The sequence below is a fragment of the Chroicocephalus ridibundus genome, chromosome 2, assembly GCF_963924245.1.
Source record: "Chroicocephalus ridibundus chromosome 2, bChrRid1.1, whole genome shotgun sequence".
Lineage (NCBI taxonomy): Eukaryota > Metazoa > Chordata > Aves > Charadriiformes > Laridae > Chroicocephalus > Chroicocephalus ridibundus.
Genome location: NC_086285.1, coordinates 134,529,335 through 134,551,488, shown reverse-complemented (window position 1 = coordinate 134,551,488; position 22,154 = coordinate 134,529,335). Strand labels below are relative to the sequence as shown.

Here is a 22,154-nt window from a genome sequence, read left to right as displayed (position 1 = left end):
AGGCAGCTTTACTTTTAGCATACAGACAGAAGACTAGTGTTGTTGGTGTGTATAAAAATGAGAACCAATTCAGAATGCTCTTCTAGGAGCAGGAACGTTTTGGATGTGTTTCTTATTTTCAGACCTAGCTTTTTATTCACCCTCATCTTTTTCCTGTACTTCTGCTGAGTTGTGGATATTTCAGTTGCGACACCTGTGAGATAATGGTTCAATGGAACCAAGAAGAGTCGGTCTCCCTTCTTGTTATGACTTTTCTGCTGTGTCCGGAACCTGAACATTGGCTACCAGTAAATATGTTCTCTGCTTGCTTTTTTGGTAATGACACAGGTGAACTGCTATTATAGCTCAAATGTCACTTTGAGAGGCTGTCATAATTTTCCTGAGGGAAGCAAGCAGAAAGGAGGTTAGTGGCTAATTTTTAACAGATTGTAACTCACTAATATCAGACTGGAATTGTACTCTCTCGTAGTCAAAGGTCTTTGTCCCTTTTGAACTGAAAGTTCTGCCATGTATTGAGGAATTATTACATTTTCTCAAGAAAGGTTTTCAAGATTGTTTTATGATAGAATATATGGAGTTTGAATGCAGAAATTCTCACCAGCAACCACTGTGTTATGATTTCTCTTCAGGTCTTGTCTACAGTAGTGATTTTGGTGGCTGCTTGTGTTCTGTGAAAGAAAGTACAGTTAACACCTCTTCCAAAATGCTAATTTCTGGGATATCATGAAGATCTGTTTGTCTTTTTAAAGAGGAATGCCAGTTTAAATTGGTTATTGTCACAGAAAGGATAGCTGCACTCACAGTATCAGATACTTTGGGACCATGATTTATTTGGATGATTTGTTTCACTGAAACGCAGCCGAATCCCCCAGTATTGTGATCAAAAGGGAAATCATCTCCGGAAAAAAAAACAACTCTCTTTAAGAGTTTGAGCTTTTTGAGGCTCTTTTCCATGACAAAAGAGGAGAAAGTGGATTCTAATCACTTTACTGATTTAGATTCAAATCTGACATTAATGTCAATGAAACAGAAATGGGGATTCTTAAGGAGGCGGGTATCAGCAGATGAGCCTTAGTTCGGTTCAGTAAAGGTAATCTCTGTACTGACCTTTGTTTACTAAGTCAAAGGTCATAATAACCATTTTGGATATGCATACAGTCTTAATTCAGTTCCTGGGAGAGCTATGGAACGAATCCTCCTGGGGCCTATCACAAGTCAAATCATTGGGAAAAGCCAGCATGGATTCATCAAGGGCAAATTGTGCTGGACAAACCTGATCACCTTCTACGACAAAGTAACCTGCTCGGTTGATGTGGGGCAAGTGGTGGACATTGTCTACTTGGATTTCTCCAAGGCTTTTGATACAGTTCCCCACAGCCTCCTCCTAGAGAAGCTGATGTGCTACGGTCTAGACAAGTGGTCTGTGGGGTGGGTGGGGAACTGGCTGACAGGCCGCACCCAGAAGGTGGTGGTAAATGGCTCCCTTTTCAGACTGGTAGCCTGTCACAAGTGGAGTCCCCCAGGGATCAATATTGGGCCCAAAGCTGTTTAATATCTTCATAAGTGATCTGGATGACGGGATCAAGTGTACCCTGATGAAGCTTGATGATGATAACAAACTGAGTGGGGAAGTGGCCACTTTGGAAGGGAGAGCCATCCTACAGGAAGACCTGGATAGGGTGGAAGAGTGGGCTAACAAGAATTTAGGAAGTTCAAGAAGGACAAGTATAACGTCTTGTACCTGGAAAAACATAATCCAGGAGTGCAGCACAGGCTGGGATCTACCCGGCTGGAGAGCAGCTCATTGGAAGGAAACCTGGGGTCCTGGTGGACATCAAGCTCAATATGAGCGAACAGTGAGCTGCTGTGGCAAAGAAAGCCAACAGGATGCTGGGTTGCATCAACATGGGCATCACCAGCAGAGATAAAGAAGTCATTATCCCACTACTCAGTGCTTATCAGGCCGCACCTGGAATACTGTGTTCAGTTTTGGTCCCTGCTATACAGAAAAGTTGTGGACAGGCTGGAGAGGGTCCAGAGAACGGCCACCAAGATGATCGAAGGACTGGGAAGCCTGCCGTATGGGGAAAGGCTGAGAGAACTGGGTTTGTTCAGCCTTGAGGAAAGAAGGCTTAGGGGAGACCTTATCACCATGTTCCAGTATTTAAAGGGTGGCTACAAAGATGATGGAGACTCCCTTTTTACAAGGAGTCACATGGAAAAGATGTGGAGTAATGGGTACAAGTTACTCCTGGGGAGATTCTGATTGGACACAAGAGGAAAATTTTCCACAATGAGAACAATCAGCCATTGGAATAATCTCCCCAGGGAAGTTGGTTGATTCTCCATCATTAGATACTTTTAAGATTCGGCTTGATAGGGGTCTGGGCCATCTTGTTTAGACCGTGCTTTTGCCAAGAAAGGTTGGACCAGATGATCCCTGAGGTCCCTTCCAACCTGGTATTCTATGATATGATCAACAGTCTTTGGTATCTCTATCCTTCAAGTCTTTTCTGGAGTCCCTACTTTCTAGAGTACAATTCCACACCACCTTATAAACATTTCCTACCTGTAACCTTGTATTTTAGTATATTGATCTAATACAATCTAACTTTTTTTCTCTATTAATACTCACTACCAAATTGTATTCAGTGGACCAACCGAGGGAAGTCACTGTGCATTCGTGACCCCTACTGCTGCACCCTCATTGCATCACTTACACATTTTTATTAGCAATGAATTTATATACTTGTCAGTCATTGGTGTAAATCCATTATGTCCATTAAAGTTCAAAAACTGAAAGAATATTATGTCTGCTATTCATAAATAAGCCTCCCTAGGAAATCTGCTCTTTTTATGCTTTTACATAGAAAGGAATCAAAGCACTGAAGGACTTCACCACACCACTTCTCTGTTTGCTTTCCGATGTTTTTGCCCCGTCCAAACTTCACTATGACTGATTAACACACCCCTTCCCTTCCCAGGTGTAGATAAAGCTTCCTTCATAAGGCCATCCCCGTTGTTTTCAGCATCCTGGTAGGATCAGTGCAGGGCAACACAAAACGCCCTCCCTTTCCAATTGACCAAGCTCCCTCTGTCTCACATTTAATTTCTTTGCAAGTCTGATGGCACAGATGGGAAGATTTCTGGACAGAAGCCGTAGCTGGCCATGATAGTACATATTCAGAGGATGCAGAGATGGTAACTAGCGAGGTGCAGAGTGTGCATTCTGTTAACCGCACTCAGCTGCTGAGAGGAGACTCGTTAAGCCAGAATTACGTGTGGGGTTTCAGTTTGTCCTTAACTTTTAATCCTTTAATTGCCAATTTTAAAATAATAGGTTTATTTTTTCATATCGGATAATGCAATTTAATGTCTATATGTTTACATTCCTCCAAGTGGGAGCAGAATGTAGCCCAAGATACACTAGTTATTTCAATGTAAGTTAATTTGGATGGTGAGAATCTCTCTGTGAGCTTTCTTGGGCCTTTCTCCTCGGTGGACTTTTAATTAATTAATTCCTATGAAGTCCTAGGCCTGAGATGATTTTGTTAGTAACATTTTTATTAGCATTATATTACCAGTATAAATATATGATAGAATTAAATGAGTGAGGTACTTCATTTTCTCATTTGCTTAGTCTCTAAGCTGGCAAGCGACGTGATTTTTTTTGACATGAGTTTCTTATGTAGAAAGAAAATGATATTGTAGTCAGATATGCAACACTGTTTATGTTCTTTTACTGTAATGGGTATTTGGACGGCATTCTCAGTAACCACTCTGCATGCTTGTAAAGATTAGTGAGTAATACAGTTCATGGGAAATTTTATGAGCTGAAGTAGATAAGAGTTTGAGATGTTTGTCTTCTGGATGTCTGCTTTAACCTCTAAGTATACAGCGTACATCGCAGCTTCATTGTGTTTTCCCTTTTAGTCTTATGGTACTTGTTTTTATGTCACAGAAAAGAACATTTTCTTTTTTCTTGTATTTATCTTTTCCTCCCCCTCGCCCTCATCTCCATTTCAGCATTGTCCACTTGACATTTTCCAATGTCTTAAATTCTGGAGGCAGTATTCTTGTTATGCTCATATATTATTTATGCTATTTTTGCAGTCAAGAATAAGTTGTTGTGTTGGCCATTTTCATTACTTAGATGAAAATACTTCTTCAGTGGCACATAACATTTTGTTCTGTGCACTCTTCTTGATTTTGATTGTTGTTTTTCACTTGTTTTTTCTACCTTAGTCTCCAATGTACAGTACTTTGGAAGGTTTATCTCACAATCCCTTTTTTCCTAGTTTTTTTCCTTTTACTTCTTTTTAGCCTTTTTCTTTTTTTCCTCTCATATCTCTTGCACTAGTTTGTCTTTGTTTTGAAAAAAGGTATTCGAGCTGGTTTTGAGACCCTTCTGGGACTTTGAAAAGTACTTCTAGAATTTTAAGCTTTAGACTGAAGGAGCGCACAATAAAAGTGGAAGCAGAGATCTGAACTCACTGTGCATGGAAGCATCTCTCTAGCTAGTGCTACATAGCTGGCTCAATACCTTCGCTGTATTACTTGTTAGCTTAATCCCCGACTGTTCAAGTATTTAACTTACAACGTCTGTAGCTTTCTGTTGGTTTCTTCTAATTACTTTTAGATGAGCAACTGTTTTCTGGTTGTTGATGTACTTATTTACTGCATATGGTAAACAAAGTAGTGGTATGTGCAGAGAGTAAATGTTGAAATATTTATTTTAGTCAAATGTCTGTATTGAGCAACTTGGAATTCAGAGATACAGTGGTGTGGCAATATTATCGTCTTGTCATCACAAATTCTCCTGGGAAGATTCCACATTAGATAATGTTACGTTAAACTTAATCCCCCTCCCTTTTGTTTTTTACTCAGGAATGTTTCGATACTGTGATCGTGAAAACAAGAGTCATTTTTTTTGATTAAGTTAGTCGTACTGCGTGAAGGATCTTCATAGTCTCTAGCCCAGGAAAAAAAGGAAAAAAAAATAGGAAAGAAAAGGGGATCACCACTAACTTCATGAAATATTCACAGACTTGGCACAAAGTTTAAAAGAAAGTATAAATAAAGACATGGAAATGAAAAAGGATAAAACTCAACACGAAGTTACTGAATACTAAAGGTAGATTTTGTCTGACTAATGTGTTAACCTTGCAAGTTATGTGTTAACTCATGTTTTAGGTAAAGAGAGTGAAGTAAATCTTATATTTGTGGGATTCTGTTAAGCATTTTATAGCACTGTATAAGGATACTGTTTTCATTAAATTGAAGGAAATGGGGATTTGTCCAAGAAATGCAAGGTGGGAAAGGAGAAGATAAATAATCAGCAAAATTAAAAGTCAAACTTGGAGGAAGATTATTAAGTGCAGTTCTTCCAGTTTTAGAATCAGCCTTTCTAATTATTTTTGTTAAAGGTGTTTGCGCAAAAAGTAGGAAAATGTTCATGGGATGTAGAAGGCGTCATCACTGCATGGGAAGATCAAGATATGCCAGGAAGTGTTGGATGATCACGAGGACTGGCACATTAGAAATGGGATGAGACTAGACTTCCCAGTATAAAACGTAAGATTAACACCATGGGCACTAGTAGTACTAACTCTGTTGTCACGTGAGGGTTATTCAGTTGGAAATCACAGAACAGGAGTGTTATTTAACATTACTAATTTTTTGCAAGATAAACTAAGAAACAACTGATGTGAATGAACCAGAGGAGAGGCAAATGTGATTTTTAAGATGTGTTGAGCAAGACATTTCGGGTAAAGATATGTAAATATTGCTGTTATGTGGAACACTGTTACCCTTTCTAATGGTATATTGTCTGCCATTCCTGACTTTTATATTTTAGAACAGGAGCAAGTATAAGGAAGGGCTGTGAAGGATTATCAGGATAGTGGGTAGCCTTTTATACAGAAGACTTCTAAAATACCTTGACTTGGTCCCTTGCAAAACAAAGGCTGACAGGGAATGGGGAACCTCGCCTTGGAGGGTAAACGTAACAAAAAAGTAAATGAGCTATATAAGTTAAAAGACTATTGACACAAAACAAAATGTAAAAGTATAGCCAAGCTGAACATTAGGAGATTCCTAAGTATGAACTCAGCTTCTAGATCATCCTCCCAGCAGAAGCACTGAAAGCAACTCTTATTTGTTTTCTAATAAGACCTTAACAGAGAAAGAGGACTTCATTATGCGGTTGCCTGCTATTCATGGATCTTAACTTTTTAATGCAGGATTTGCTTAGATTCTTACATTTGAAATAGAGAAGGTTTGGGGTTTCTATGTCTTAAAAGGGGAAGGATCTTTGTTATGTTTTCTCATTATTTTAAAAAAAAATAACAGTTGCTTTTGAATCTCTTTCTGTTAATATGTTTCCATCACATGGTTGTTCTTTACAATTCTTACATGGTCAATGAAACATTATTTTACTTAGGGGGTTTCTACAACTAGGTCAAAAATGGTTTCATGAAGTGATAATAGCGAATATTATATAGAGAAAAAATATTGAATAATCCAGAATTAATTAAATTAATTTTAAAGTTTTAAAGATTTGTATTATAGTTTAAAACCATTTTTTGAATGAAGGATAATCTGGGGCAAGTATACATGACTATTTTTAAAACTTGTCTGTGTAGCTAAGAGGAGGTCAACATTAGGAAAAGGGAAAATAGTCATTGACTATATAAATAAATCAGCTGAATAGAAATTTCATAAAATTATCTTTCCATCTAATAAGGTATTTAGCTAAAAGTGATACATTGTGCCTTGCCTTGCTCACTTTACATTATGAATGTTTTTGGAGGATGTGGAGGTAACCTAGAAGAGGACAGCCAGACTGATTCTGGGATAACGGGCTGTGGTTCTCAAAAGGAATACTTGGAAAAGAGAGCCTCTTTGTTCCCAGGTGTTGTTGTGGACCTGCTGAAAGATCCAGAAGGTGGACTGTATGAAGACAAAAGTGGCTATACGGGATGTTTCATTCTTCAAAACATAGAACTCGCATCTGTAAGAAATGCACGTGGCTAATGGACTGCTTAGAAAAATAGGGCATGGCCAGGGAACAGCTGCACCGAGCAACTTGCTCCCCTAGAGAAATTTCAAATGTTACGGAGAAAAAGTTGCTCACAGCGAATGCTGTTTCCTACTCCCCTGCACGATCTGCGGCTCTCTATCCGTCTCCTCGCAAAGCTCACAAAATTTTCCTGATTAAGCAGTGTCAGCAGGGCTGCCAGCTTGATTGAGCTGGTATGGAGAAGGAGCCGGAGGGAAAACGTGCAGAGAATGACCCTTTCAGCACAGAGCTGGCATCTGAAGGATGACTTGCCTGTACCATGTTGCGTCTCGTATTTTAGTGGCCCTCGTCTTGGCCAAAATAATCCCCGTTCCTCTTCACTTTGCAATATGAAATGGGAATAGGGTAATACCTCCTACAACACTTGTGTAGTGGGGAAGTAGTTGGGTTTATTTGTTCTTTTTTACATAGGTGAAGAATACATTGGCCATTAGAATTTAGACAAAACCTCACTGGAGTTTTTAACAGCGCAAAGGAGGCTAAATCTAAATAAACTTCCTGGTTTCCTTGAGCTGCAGCTTGCACTTGTTTTGTTCCCCCCCTTCTAAGAATAAAGTGACAATATTTATCAGAAACATTTATGCCATTGAGGAATCCAGAGAAATGCAGGAAATGCAGTTTGAACACATAACGTATGTACTAATACTTTATTTGTCTTTGTGTGTGTGGATTTGATGGCCAAAAGGAAGAGGCCCCAAGGGCTCCTTAGTATGCAATTAATATTTTGGCTAGAAAAGCAGCAGATTGTTTCAGTATGCTTACATGTTATGACATCATATTCCAGTAAAATTATAATGAACAGAATTTTTGTTTGTCTCTGTGGCAAACCAAAATGAGTTTTCTAATTGTCAACAGACCTTGGTGATTTATTTAATTACAGTGGCGCCCGCTCACACCAACTTAGTTAAGGTCTGTCAGCATTTCTGTTATGAACCCCTATTTTTAGGGGTTTATAACTAGTTGTAAATATTTGCTCATTGCTGAAACTTGGCATTCAAGGTCACAGTCATAGAGCAAATATCCTTTTTCAGGTTGACTATTCTAAAGTGATACCAATGGCATTAGCTAAAAAGTAGATTTCTGATGCTATGAAACTTAGAGGGAGTAAAGAGAACCTGCTTTCCAGACCTTTTATTTGAGGGATCTTCTTAAAAATCTCAAATGTCCAGATGAGACAGATGAAAATTAACTTGTTTTAATAGGTTATATGTGACTAGTTGTTAAAGTATTATCCTTTATCATGTTTTTTTCCCTTCCAATTGAATGTATCATTTCACATGTCCTTTTGTTGTCTTCTGGTCTTGTAATCTTCTGTCATTTGTCTGTTTGTCAGCTTACGTTTGGAGGAGTGTTCTACTATCACCTGGGAATCTTTTTTACATAAGAATTTTCTCCAAAGGAAAATCCTAACCTTTGTAGGTGCCATGTAGAGTGCAGGGAGATGCATATTCTTTAAATGTAGGTAGTTTTAAAACTTTCAGAAACCTAGTGAGTCCGTACATGAAGCGTTGTTGCAAATCCTGACTGTTTCAATTCTGTGGCTGAACAGCACCACAGAGGGCTAAGGAGTATATATTTAGGTGTTCTTGTGGTGGAAAATATTGTGCTGATATGTTATTGTATAATAATCAGCAAGTGTTCCCAAGATTTATAATGTTCTCAGTCTTTTTTAGTAACTCAGATGTAATATATTGGGAAGCTTTGTTAGAGATCAGTGGCAGGTATGGTATTTTATCTTTGCATTAGGTTGTTCCTTACATGAGTGTGCATCTTCAGGATGCAGAATCATTCCATATTAAAACTCAGTTTAATCATTGCACTGTACTTCCAGATTGTAATATTATGGTTAGTTTTAAGGCTTTTGTTAATATAGTCTCTGTCCTCACCACTGAAAAGAGGAGGGTGTTTTGATTCTATTTGACACTCTCCATGTTATAGGGAAGCCAATATGGTCACAGATTTAGTCCATTTTTTGAGGATTTCAGGTGCTCCTTTGCACTTTTCTGGCAACATTCATACTATCAGTGCTCTGTTAACTCTGCTTGAGGCCAAGCAGAGCAAGAAAAATTTAATCAAAACCATGTAAAAGCCTAATCATTCTGCAAATGCCAAAGAGCTGCACGAGGCTCTAGAGCCACAGGCTGAATATCATTTTTCCATATTATCACATAAATAGCTCCCTAAACACTCTTTAAGAGAAGAGGTGGGGAGGGGTGAGGGAAAAGAGAGGGCCTGTTGTGGGATCTGAGTTTATAAAGCAGATTAAGGTTCATGTGCTTTCCTCCTTTGCATGTACTGGAGAGAAAGGTAGGTCCAGTAACTCAACAAGAAACGGGAACTTCTGATGGATGTTGTGTTTTCCCTAAATCTAGGTAGTTGCTAACAGCACTACCACATTTCTTTTTATTTAAAAGAGGATTGTGAAGTACTCAGGTGGGATGTGCTATCAAGGCGCTTACTGCTTTTGCGTGGCAGAGTTTATTCTGTGCTAAGCTGCAGCTATCAGAGGCAGCCAACAGATGCAGCTGTTTCCAGACTCTAGTTCTAGATCTTCTGAGAACTTCTTCTGGGATGGTGGGAGGATTCCTGAGAACTCTTTGAGAAACTTGAGGGTGCCTGTTGCTGCAGGGAAAGGGTAGCTACAGGAGGCTGTGGCTTCTAGCAATCTCTGGCAGCTGTCAGCAAGCTCTGTCAGCCACTCCTGATCAAACGCTGCATTGAACTTTTCTTCCAGCTCTCTCCTGATTAGAGAGAGTCAAGCACCCATTCAGCAGGTACTAGGGAGAAGCCCACGGAAGTGCAGGGCCTAGAGCACTGCTTCCAGAGAGAGGCAGCAGATGCAGCAGTAAGCGCAGCAATTCACACAGAAGGGAGCCAGAAACTCGCTGAGGACAATGTGTAAGTGCTCAGCAATGGTGGTGATACACCACACGGCACAGTTCCTGGCACTATCTGGAGCAACTATCCCTGGTACATCAGAGACCTCGAGTCAGATCTAGTCCCAGAGGGAGGATGCAGCTCTCCAGAACTTCAGCTGCAGGGAGGGCTGGAAGCTGGGATGGGGAGACAGTGGTCTTGTCTGCAGGAAGTGTGCACTGTCAGAGGGTCTGTATTACCAAGTAAAGGAGATGCAGGAAGATGTCAGCGAACTGTGCTGATATCACTAGAGCTGATGAGTAAGAGATCAACTGGATCTTCCCTGAGACCCTGCAGGTACAAGAACCTGAATCCCCAACTATACCAAAGGAGGAGCAGGGAAAGTTAGTGCTTATTGGCCTGGGATATGAGGAGTCCTGTAATGGAAAAGGCTGGAAGCTTGTAACTTTTGGTACCAGGAGGAAGGCTTCTGTTCCACCTGCAGATCTGCACCTACAATTTCAGTGCCATGGCATAGATGAGGGCCTAGGAGCTCTCAAAGCACCCGAGTCCTGTAGCAGTACCAGAAGGAAGGAGCAAGTGATAACAGTGGGCAACTTCTTACTGCAGGGAATGGAGACCACCATCTGTGAACATGACCTGCTGTGCAGGGAGGTTTGCTTCTTGACAAGAGCTTGTATTGGGACATTCTGGATGAACTGCCAAGGACTGTCTGTTCCTCAGACTCTTACCTACTGCTGCTTTTCATTGTGGGCACCGATGATACTGTAAGGGGACACATGGAGCATAACAAACATGGCTACATGACTACAGAGATTTGATTTTTACAACTGTGGCACCCTCTTTGAGGATCAGTGCTTGGAAGAGACAGGATCCACCTGACTAAGCAGGGCAAGCATCTTTATCAACAGGTTGGCCAAGCTGGTCAAGAGAGCTTTGAAGTGATGTAGAGTAGAGTTGACCTATAACAAAGTGAGGAGGTGATGGGCCAAGTTAGTAACCAAAGACTTGATGTTGATAAGAGAGGCCCTAAAACCAACAAAATGGGGCTGAAGGAGTCCCACCCCAAGCGTTTGCACACAAGTAAGGAAGAGCCTACAGGACAGGGAGAAGACCTTATATCTGTTCTGGGAAATCAGTAGTACACTTGGGTTCCTCTCTAAAGAGACAGTAACACACTTAGGACAGAGAATAGAGAGGAGGAGTGAGAGGTCTGTGTGCAGCTGCTGCAGGGCTACAACCTCAGTGGAGTCACAGAGATATGGTGGTATAGCTCACACAAAGGGAGTGCTGTAATCAATGCATACAGGGTGTTTAGGAAGGACAGGCCAGAATGTCAAGGACAGAGCGTTGTCCTTTATGTGAGAGAGAGGTGGGAATGCATGGAGCTCTGCCTGGGAATGAATGATGAGACAGCTGATAGTTTATGGGTCAGGTCTGGAGGGCATACCAATGCAGGCAATGTTGCGGTGGGTGTCTACTGCAGATTGAATGATCCAAGAAGTAGATGAGGTCTTTATCAGGTGACTGGAAGAATGTTCATGGCCACAGGCCATGGTCCTCATGGGAGACTTTATGGATGTCTTGGAGGGACATCAGAGCAAGGCACAAGCAATCCAGGAGGTTTCTGGAGTGCATCAATGACAACTTTCTGACATAGGCAATGGAGGAATCGGCGAACAGGGGCGCTCCTTCTGGAGCTCACACTTTCAAACAAGAACTGGTCAGGGATGTGAAGGTTGGGGTCAGTGCAGTGACCACGAGATAGTGACAGGATCTTGACAGGAGCAAACAAGGGAAATATCACAGATCACAAACTAGACTTCAGGATAGCAGGCTTGGATCTCTTCAGAGACCTGCGTGGAAGAACCCCAGGGGATACAGTCCTGAAGAGAGGAGGAGTCCAGGAGAGCTTGTCAAGTTCACCTCCTCCAAGCTCAAGAACTGTTTAATTGCCCGTTCTGACATGCAGGTAGTCAAGCAAAGGCAGCAGGAAGCCTGCATGGATGAACAAGGAACTTCTGACTAAATTCAAACAGGGTTTGTGACCCAGGTGAGGTGACCCAGGATGAATATAGAGATACCGTACAAGCGTGCAGTTATGGGGTTAGGAAAGCTGAAGTCCATCTGGAGTTGAATCTGGAAAGGGATGTGAAGGACAACAAGATGGGCTTCTACAGCAGCAAAAGGAATACTGTTGAGTGGGGCAGGGGACCTGATGACAAAGGACATGGAAAAGATGGAGGTGCTCAAAATGCCTTCATCTCAGTCTTTACCCATAAGATTGGCCTTCAGGAGCCCCAGGGCCCTGAGATTAGCAGGAAAGCCTGGAGAAGGTAAGACTTACCCTCGATAGAGGAGGATAAGGTTGGGAACATTTAAACAGATTGGACAGGTCCATGAGGCCTCATGGGATGCACCCATGAGTGCTGAGGGAGCTGAATGATGTAATAGTGGTGCCACTCTTGCTTATCTTTGAACGATAGCTGTGATTGGGGAGGTTTCTGAGGATCGGAAGAAATCAAATTTCACCCCTATTTTCGTGAAGGGCAAGAAGAAGGATCTGGGAAAATAATAAGTCAGTCAGCCTTACTTCAGTTCATGAAAAGATGACAAGGGAAATCATCTTGAAAACCATTTCTGAGCATATTAAGAATGACAGGTGTCTGTAAGTAGTCAGGGTGGATTTAAGAAGGTTATATTGTTCCTGACCAATCTGATAGCCTTATACAGTGAGATGGCTAGCTTGGTGGATGAGAAGAGACGAGCGGATGTTATTTATCTTGACTTTGTCAAGGCTTCAGACACTCTCTCTTATAACATCCTCATTGACAAACTGGTGAAGTATGGCCTAAATAAATGGACCATGAGGCAGATTGAAAACTGGCTGAACTGCCAGGCTCTAAGGATTGTGATCATTGGCACAAAGTCCAGCTGGAGGCCATTTACTAGTGGTGTAAGCCAGTGGTCAATACTGGGGCCAGTACTGTTTAATATCTCCATTAATGATCTGAATGATGTGGCAGAGTCTACCCTCAGCAAGTTTGCAGATGATACAAACCTGGGAGGAGTGGCCGTTGCACCAGAGGGTTCCTCTGCCATCCAGAGGGACCTCGACAGTCAGGGGAAGGGGGTGGACAATAACTTCATGAAGTTCAACAGAGGGAAATGCAGACCCCTGCCCCTGGGCCGGAATAACCCCATACATCACTACACATTGGAGGCCAACTGGCTGGGAAGCAGCTTTGCAGAAAAGGACCTAGGGGTCTTGGTGGACAAGTTAAACGTGAGCTGGTAATGTGCCCTTGCACATGTTGTGGCCAACAGCAACCCGGGCTGTGTTTAGAAGAATGTTGTCAACAGGTTGAGCGAGGTCATCCTTCCCCTCTAATCAGCCCTGGTGAGAGGTTACATCTGGAGTGCTGGGTCCACTTTTGGACTCCCCAGCACAAATTCAGTGATGAGCCAATAAGCTGATTAAGGGACTGGAGCATCTCTCATCTGAGGAGAAAGTGAGAGAGCTGGGACTGGATAGCCAGGAGAAGAGAAGGCTCAGGGGGATCTTATCAACGTATATAAAATATGTAAAGGGGATGAGTAAAGAAGATGGAGCCAGGCTCTTTTTAGTGGTATCCAGTGAAAAAGAAGCAGAAACTGAAATACAAGAAATTCCATTTAATTGTAAGAAAGGAAGGGACTTTTTGGCTGTGCGGGTGGTCAAACACCAGAGCAGATTGCCTGACAGGTTGTTGAATCAACCACCCTTGGAGGTACTCAAAACCCAACGGAAAGTGGCCTTGAGCACTCTGCTCTAACTGACCTGCTTTGAGCGGGGGGGTTGGACTCGGGGATCTCCAGAGTTCACTTCCCACCTCAACTGTTCTGTATTTCTGTGGTAAACTAAGGAAGGACTTTCTGCGGAATCACATTAGTGGTGTAGAGAAGCCAGGGACAGACAGCTCTAAGGCAGCTGTGGAAGAAGTGGCGTTGATGGTGACTATTCTGATGAAGCTTTTAAGTATTTTTCCCTTGGTTTTAAATAAGTGTAATATTTTTCACTTTGGAAATTTAGTTTGACCTATGTTTGGTGTCAAAGGCCTGTTCCTGATTCTTAGATTTAAATTCTTTCAAGGTATTATTTACATCTATTGGCCTGCATATTTGCTAAATTTATTTTTTAATATTCCCTAAAGCAATATTGCAAACCAAATAAAACTAATAAATGAAAAGAAAACGTTGATATAGGAAGCATTTTATGTAAACTCATTAAGTGAAGGGAAAGGGTGAAATTCTGCCTTTCACTTTAAAAGCTACCATTGTTTTTGAGGTAAATCTCAGTCTGAAGCCACTGTACTTTTTTATTGTAGATGTTGTCACATTGGTAATGTCTTCGTGTTGTGTTTGTACCTTTTAGAAGCAGAGGGAGGCAGAAGGTGAATGTTGTGTCAGAAGCAAGGAAGGACATGGTGGAGTGGAATAGAAATTAACATTCTTGAACTATCTCTTTCTTTGGTTTGACAGCTGATTTGTTAACAAATAGCACCATGGTGTTTGAGTTTCATTCTGCATGTGGGAGCTTTGCCATGTTCTTCCAGAAAGAGTGGTCAAATTCTGGAACAGGTTACCCAGAGGTGTTGCAGAATCTTCATCCTTGGAGATATCCACAATACCCTGGACAATGCCTGAACAAGACAGTGTAACTTCAGAGTTTGACCTTGCTTTGAGTGCTATGTTGGACCAGATAACCTCCAGGAGCGTTTCCAACCTGAGTTATTCTATAATTTTATGAAAATGTTACATAAACAAATGCATTTCCAGGCCTTAATAATTCCCTATAACTGTGTTAAATTGTAAACAGGAAAGCAAAGTAAATACCCACTTTTTGCATGTCGTAAAGGCAACTTAGCTCACCCCTCCAAGGCCCTATAGCCAGGGGCTTGTTCGAGCCAGTGTTATGGTTTTGCTCTTTCCATATAAATATATTTTTAGAATTAGGCACAAAGTTCAGGGACACTGAGACTGGAGTGCTTATTCACACTTGTTTGGGTTTGAAGTGTGCTGCTATCTGAGAAAAATTTTATTTTGTTTTATGATCGAAACTAATTACAAGTATTAATGAAAAGTCAGAAAGTCTTCATACAAAAAAATCACCATCCATGTCAACAGATGAAAATGGAGAGAGCATGCTTTTATAAGGATCCTGTAAGAGGAAGAGGGAAAATGTAGTACTTTGCTGTGCTTTTGAGTGATTCTAGCTTTGTTGCAATGGACCTAGCTTTTGGCCATGCTTTTGGAATCCTGGGCTTTTTGACATTGCCATAAAATGTCACGTTCTTTGTCAGAATTTGTTATTTGTTAGAAATGAGAAACCATTTCTGATAGGTACAGATTTTTCCAAGGACTAAATCTCCAGTTTGTTAGAAAAGCCTTTGAGGGAGGAGCAGAGGCAGACTAGACCACAGAGCGAAAAGTATGAAGCAAATTCCCTCACCTATGTAGAATATAATTAGAAGACTTTTTGGAAGTGTTCTCCTAAAAGATTATAATTTTAACAGTGATTGTAACTAATTATCTGTGCTGAATTGCTTTTTCTGAGTCTGGGGAGGGTGGGGGTGGAATACTTATTTTCTGTAGAAATTGCTTCTGTGGAGAAGCTCTTACGTTTGTAGTTGTCCCAGTGTTGTGACAGGACCTTCCAAACCCAAGAGTGGCATTACATCTTTTTCTTCATTCACTGCTAGCAGTAGACAGGTTTCAGGGTAGGGAGTATGGGTTGGGTTAGCTTTTTTTATTGCTGAAAATAGAGATGTGGAGCTTGATGATATGAATAAAGATACTGCTTTCTTTGAGGAATAATAACTGTGCCGCTTCATAGGAAAAATAACTGTGCCGCTTCATAGGAAAAATGTTCAATTTTTTGCTTTATCTTTCAGTATCTTTCAGACATATTCAGAAAAACAAACCCTGCCATTATATTTGGAAATTTTTCTGTAGGAAGGAAAAAAAAAAGGAAAACAATGTGGTGGTGATTGCTGCTTTTCTTTCAGTGCCTGGAAAATGTTTGGCTATTACAGGAGGAGAGCTTCTCCCTACCCTCTGTTACACTTTGGAAGAGCACTCCTTCTTATCCTCTACAACAATTTCAATACTTGAGCTTTAAAAAGAGGCTAGAAGTACATTGTCCAGGTCCCTCACTCTCTGCCATCTGACTTTTTCTCGTCCCCAAGAGCTGAGCTATGCTGGCAGGTTTCAGATGAGAGACCTCACAATCCTTCTTCCTCCATGCCACTTTCCTGTGGGACGGGAATTGTCTCCCAGGCATGGCTTCCGCTGGAGCTTTCGGTTCTCCTTAGGTGTAATCTTCTCAAGACTCAAACCAAGCAGAGAGCAGAGCAGGGCTGTTGGGCTGCAGTAGTCCTCATTGCAGAGCCCTACAAACGTGGATGAAGAGCTGGTTTGCAGGTAGGAGCTGCTCTCAGAATTATTGACGGCCTCGCTGAAGAACAGTCCATGTATTTGAGCGTTAGGTCTTACTCTGTGAGAAAAGATAATGTTTTATCCCTGTCTGCTCCTCTATATCACATGAAATTGATGTTTAAAATTTGTAACTTGCAGTCTTGTTTTCTTTTCATGACTTCTTTCCAGGTATCACTGCCCAGTGCCTAAAATTTTCTACGTCCAGTTAACTGTTGGCAACAGTGAGTTTTTTGGTGAAGGAAAGACTCGTCAAGCTGCTAGACATAATGCTGCAATGAAGGCCCTTCAAGCTCTTCAGAATGAGCCTATTCCAGAAAAGTTACCTCAGGTTTGTGTTTCAGAAAACTCTTCCTAATCTTCACGTTAAGATACCAAATTGAACAATTTAATTGCCAGTTTTTCAGTGTTTAATGTTTAGTGCTTTTTTCATATTAGCCTCAGTAACTGGAGAAGTAATGCTAACAAATTGTTAGTGTTATTTCTTTATAACAGCACACCTAACATGAAACTAGACTTAAATAACAAAAATAGGTAGGCATTTTGAAGATAGGATTGCCAGTAGTGATTAAGTAAAAAATAAAATCAAAACAAAATAAAATAAAATTTTTGAGATTATACCAAAAGTGGAGAAAATGTCCATTTAATCAGTGGCTTCATGGAGGATGAGTTATTAATTTTAAATATGTGTTCTGCCATGAATGTGATCTTTACAGTTGAAATGACTTGTCCCCAGTGCACCTAAGAACGTGACGGGGCTCACTGACAGTTACTGATCACCTGTCTGATGGTTTTAGGCTTTTATGCACTTAGTACCTTTTTAAATAGCTAACTTTCTCACTGCTATGTTGGTAAGTGGTCTATATTGCTACTCAAAAATGAAAATGTTATGTCATATTTTAAGAAATACTTGTCAGAATTATTATTCTCAGAATAATCTTTGCAAATTGAAAGCACAAATTCAACTGGCCAAAATAAATGCATGAGGAGACAATCTTTTTATTTTGTATGCTTTCTCATGGTGCCCGTTGAACTCCTGTGCACTGTACAAAACATTACTAATAGTACCTTCAGGGTTGTGTGGTAGTTTTGAGCTGCTTTTTAAGAATGACAATAATTTTCTGTATTAAAAAAAAAATCTTTGTTTTTTCTGCCTCACCCTGCATTTACGTCTTCCCTTTGATCCAAAGAGAGTTTGACTCACCCTTTTGTTTTGTTATATTATTTTTCTGGATCAGGAAATTCTCTTCAAAATCACTTACTATAATTAATATTATTTTTTTTAAACAGGGAGACTATTAAAAAAGACTCTGTAAAATCTTAGGAAGAATCCCTGTTTCCTTTCTCATGGTTACTTCCCTTTCTTTCTCTTTTGGTTTACCGTCAAGTGTATTTGTTGATTATTTGTTGATAAGGAATCCTTAGCATAAACCTGAGTCGGAATCTTATATTATTGAAATATATTTTTAGCTTAGCATATTCTTAGTTTTTGAAAATTATATGTTTAATATTATATTTTATAAAAGGAATCTTTGAATTCAAGGTACCCATTAATCAGCATGGAAATTAAACCACTAAGTGCATAGGATAATAAGTAGTAGACAGAAGTAAATAATATATATAAGTAACATAGATATGTACCTGGCTTATATATTGAGTTTTCTTAGCCCATGCTCATATGTAATTTACCTAGCAACAGTAATAAAATCTTTAATTAAAATTCTTGCCTAACTGGGTCTATTTAGTGTTTATTTACATCAGTGTCTCTTAGGATGTGCAGGCTTTTAGAAGATGTAGTCGTGGCAAACTGTGTTTCCTAAATTCTCGTAGCATACTGTAGTGTTGCCTTTCTCATGAGCTAATGAAGTAACTTCATTCTCCTCTTCACCACCATAAGGTTATATGGGTAAACTGAATCAAATCCACAGTTAGCTATGAGAAAAACAGACAAGACTTGTCAGGAGACAATACTGTAGATTAGATGAGTTTCTGTTGCAGCAGTTGAAGACCACTTGGGGTACTGTAGGATCTGTGGGTAGGAGCCTAAATCAAGTCCCCGGGAATACCTCTGTAGCTTGGTCATGCTGAGGGTAAAGGAAGCTGGTTGCGCGCTAGTTGTGAAGAAACTTCATGGATTAGAGTTGTAGGTGAATTGAGAAGGCTGGAGGTAACACTATGCTTAGGTCATGGTGGAGTACAGAGCTGCGTCATGTGGAGCTGAGTGTAGCTCTCCAGAGAACTGGAGTTCAGTTGAAGTAGAGTTTAAGGGCTTTGTGGTGCCGAGGTTCAGGCTCCTCCCTGCTGCTGGTCATGTGAAGTGCACGCAGGGCTGCCAGGAAGCGGAGGCATGTGCCCTCACCGTGGGACGTTGTCCAGCTCAGTAAAACCCTGCTTCCTTCAGCAGAACTGACCTGCTTGAGTCAGCCATGGGAGATGATTGATTCACCATTCCTCAAACATCGTGCGTGGATCAGAGCCAGTACACACTGGGGCCTGGCTGGCCTCAGTTATGTGACTGTAATTGAGCTTCTCTCTTCCCCAATCACCGCCGCTGTGCTTCCAAGGAGAGCAGAGAGGGGAGCAAGGACAAACCTTCTGGTACCTATCTATCCCTGCATCCCATTAGTAACTCAGTGAATTTCACTGGAATGGGATCCACGGAATATGGCACAGTAAATACATTAGTTTACCTTTTGGGTTTCATAATCCTGTTTCCTTAACGCAGGCATCTGTATACTCTTCTTTCATTTGGAGATAGCCTTTTTTTCCCTTTTTAAAAAAAAAACTAGTTAAGGATAAAATCTTTTCTCCGTGTTAAACTGCTAAAGACGAGTATTGCCATCTTAATACTTCCTTGCACAAACATGTAGAAGAGCGAAAGGTGAGCAGCGACAAGAAGCAGTCAGCAAACAGGGCAGGGTTACAGGTGAATGTGAACCTGCTCTCATAAAAGAGCTATTGTGTGCCTGCCAAAGCACCTCTGCTGTCTCATAGATGGGAGGCTAAGAAAAGCCTCACAATTAAAGTGTCAGTTGTGGAATGAGGATCAAATTTAAATACGAAGTACTTGAGACACTCCTGGACATATTTCATCTTCCTTAGGGAAGTCATATGACTAAAGCTTGACGCTTTATTACTCAGTACTAAGGTCCAAGCCTTAATGTCGATGATCCTCCTTATTCTCCCCTTGTGGTTGGGCTCTCTACTGTTTTTGGTGGAAAAATATGCAAGGACTTAAATTGTAAAGGGCAGAAGGGACAACTGGGGATTTTCTGGACCGATATGTTTGTATTAATAATGAAATTTTAAACAGTAGGTCCTGCTTTAGAGTCTACATATCTGGTTAAGCTAGCGTATAGCTGGAAAACCTAAACATTCATGACTTAAAGGCTTGGTGACAGTCCAGTGGGCTTTATATTATTTTATGTAATTTTGCCAGTGATTGATTATTCCCCATTTCAAAGATAATCTGCAAGGTATTTCTTCTAAATTCACTTAGCTTTGTTTTTGATCTAATTGGAATTTTCTTATCTTTGCTAAATGTAACAAACAGAACCAAAAATCTCTCCCCCATATACATTTACAGATTATGCTTAAGTAATTTTGAATCTTTTTATAGAACTGATTGTTTCCATAGTGTCTCAGTGTAAAGTTGTTTCTTCTGATCAGTAGGTCATCCTTGTGGCTTTTTTTTGTCAGCTTTTCAGATTATCAGTGCCCTTTATAAAGCACAAATTTCATTGAATACAATGCCGAGTAAGATTCTCACTAAGGTTTTTTGCAGAATAGTAGTACCCCACTCTTTATGTTTGATACTCTTTATATCCCCAAAATGCATTTTTACTTTTAAATATTGTCCTTTTAACTCTATTCAGTTGATCTTTCTCAGTGACCCTAATCAATGCCTTCCCCATCCTATAAATAATGACCTACACTCTTGATTTCAGTGTTACGTCACATCTCATTATATGAAATGAGCTAGAGGTCCTACGTAATTTCATTCTAACTACCCTTGTTACTGCTTTGCACTGCACCCCTTTTTTCAGCAGGCTCTATAAACTTTGTAAATTTTTAGTTTGTATTTAGCTCCAGATCAATGTCAGGGATGTAAATTGCTTTGTTGTAAATTTTGCAGCCATTTAATGAGAAAAAAATTGCTCCAAATCTCCATTCTGTAGACGACTGCTGGATTTTGGGTCCTGTGTTATTTTAGACATTGATATATTAAGAGTTAACAAATAAACAATTGATAAATTTCATTGTTAATATGAAGAACCTAGTGCTTTTGTAATGTTATTTTATAATTTGGTATCTGCATTTTGTAGCTACGCTGGTGGCTGAAGATTTAGATCAGACTTTGTTATGTAAGATGGGAACTCTGCAGGAATCCACCTAATTCAGCCCAAGTTTCTTTGATGTTTACCTCCACTCATAAAAAATTAGGAGCCTGGCCAAGGTTACATGGTTGTTGAGAGATCCCAGTTTGAAACCTTCAGAGCTTTGCAGTTTGGAAGTAGCTGAAAGTGAAACCTCTGAGGACTAAGGAAGACGTGGCCTGGGGGACAAACGCCAAAAGGCAGCGGTTGCAGGAGGCAACTGATCCCCATGCTGGTGGTTGTCGGGGAAAAATAAGACTTACCTAAATGTAAAGCAAAGCTGAATTTTAGGCAGGATAATGTTTGCGTGTGCCTTTTGTTGTTTTATCTCTTAGCCTCTCTGTTTGCTACGTTCCTATGGATAAATAAATAATGTTCTGTGTTGAGCAAGCTGTTCTGTCACTACCTTTTCACACTGGTCATAACTCCCAGAGGGAAGTCGACGGAGGGGCCATTAACCAGCTGGACCTGCTGAGGACACCTGTAACCTGGTGACCCAGTCAAAGTGTGAGGGGATTCAATGAATTTCTTCTGAGAAGTACAGTCTTCTGTGCTTTCTGAGAAGTGCAGAAGGCTTCTTTCTTGCTTGGAAGGTGTATCCACAGAGGGACTGAGGAACAGGCCAAAGGATCTGTTTGATCCTCATGTTTGACACAAGAAGCGTGTATTCGGATGATTATTATCCATGTCATTAATAAGACTAAAATCAACAGAAGTTCTTTGGCCATCTGTCCTTAGTTTATAAGTTAATGTGTATGTGTTCCTTTATTATGAAGTGTAATTGCATTATATATGGCTTCACAGTCAGCGGGTGTCTGTTAATGGAGCGCTGAGGTGGAGGTACAAACACTGATTTGCAGCATTACAGGAGAACTCAAGTCTTTCAGAAATCAGGGAGAAGCATATTGTATCTTTTTATCTTCTAAAAATTGTAATGTGATTCTGTATTCTTAATTTGCAGAATGGAGAAGCAGGAAAAGAATCAGAAGAAGATAAAGATGCAAACAAGTCTGAGATCAGTGTAGTGTTTGAAATTGCTTTGAAGCGCAATATACCTGTCAGTTTTGAGGTATGTGTTACATATTTATCTGTATGCTAAAAAGTATTTAAAAAGTGCCACTAAAACTCAACACAGTGAAAAATATTAATACATCATGAATATGACATTTAAATTAATGCAAATTATAAATAAAAAAATGGTAGCATTTCAGAGTCTGAGACACTGAGTTTTTACTATTAAATTAGATGCTCTTTCTGAAGTATTAGAGACCTAATATTTGGTTGCAAACAAGTGGATGGCAGAAAGACAATTCAGGCATCTTCTCCATAGTGCCATGGGATTAGAA

The 22,154-nt window shown here is 40.3% G+C and overlaps 1 protein-coding gene across 5 annotated transcripts in view; it reads left to right on the top strand.

Annotated features, from left to right (window-relative positions):
• Nucleotides 1-22,154, top strand: part of STAU2 (staufen double-stranded RNA binding protein 2) — a 170,381-nt gene that overhangs the window by 39,151 nt on the left and 109,076 nt on the right. For all 5 annotated transcript variants that reach the window (XM_063327055.1, XM_063327056.1, XM_063327059.1 and 2 more), the window contains 2 exons: nucleotides 16,604-16,763; nucleotides 21,770-21,877. In XM_063327055.1, the coding sequence (XP_063183125.1) occupies nucleotides 16,604-16,763; nucleotides 21,770-21,877 (268 nt within the window). The remainder of the gene's footprint in view (nucleotides 1-16,603; nucleotides 16,764-21,769; nucleotides 21,878-22,154) is intronic.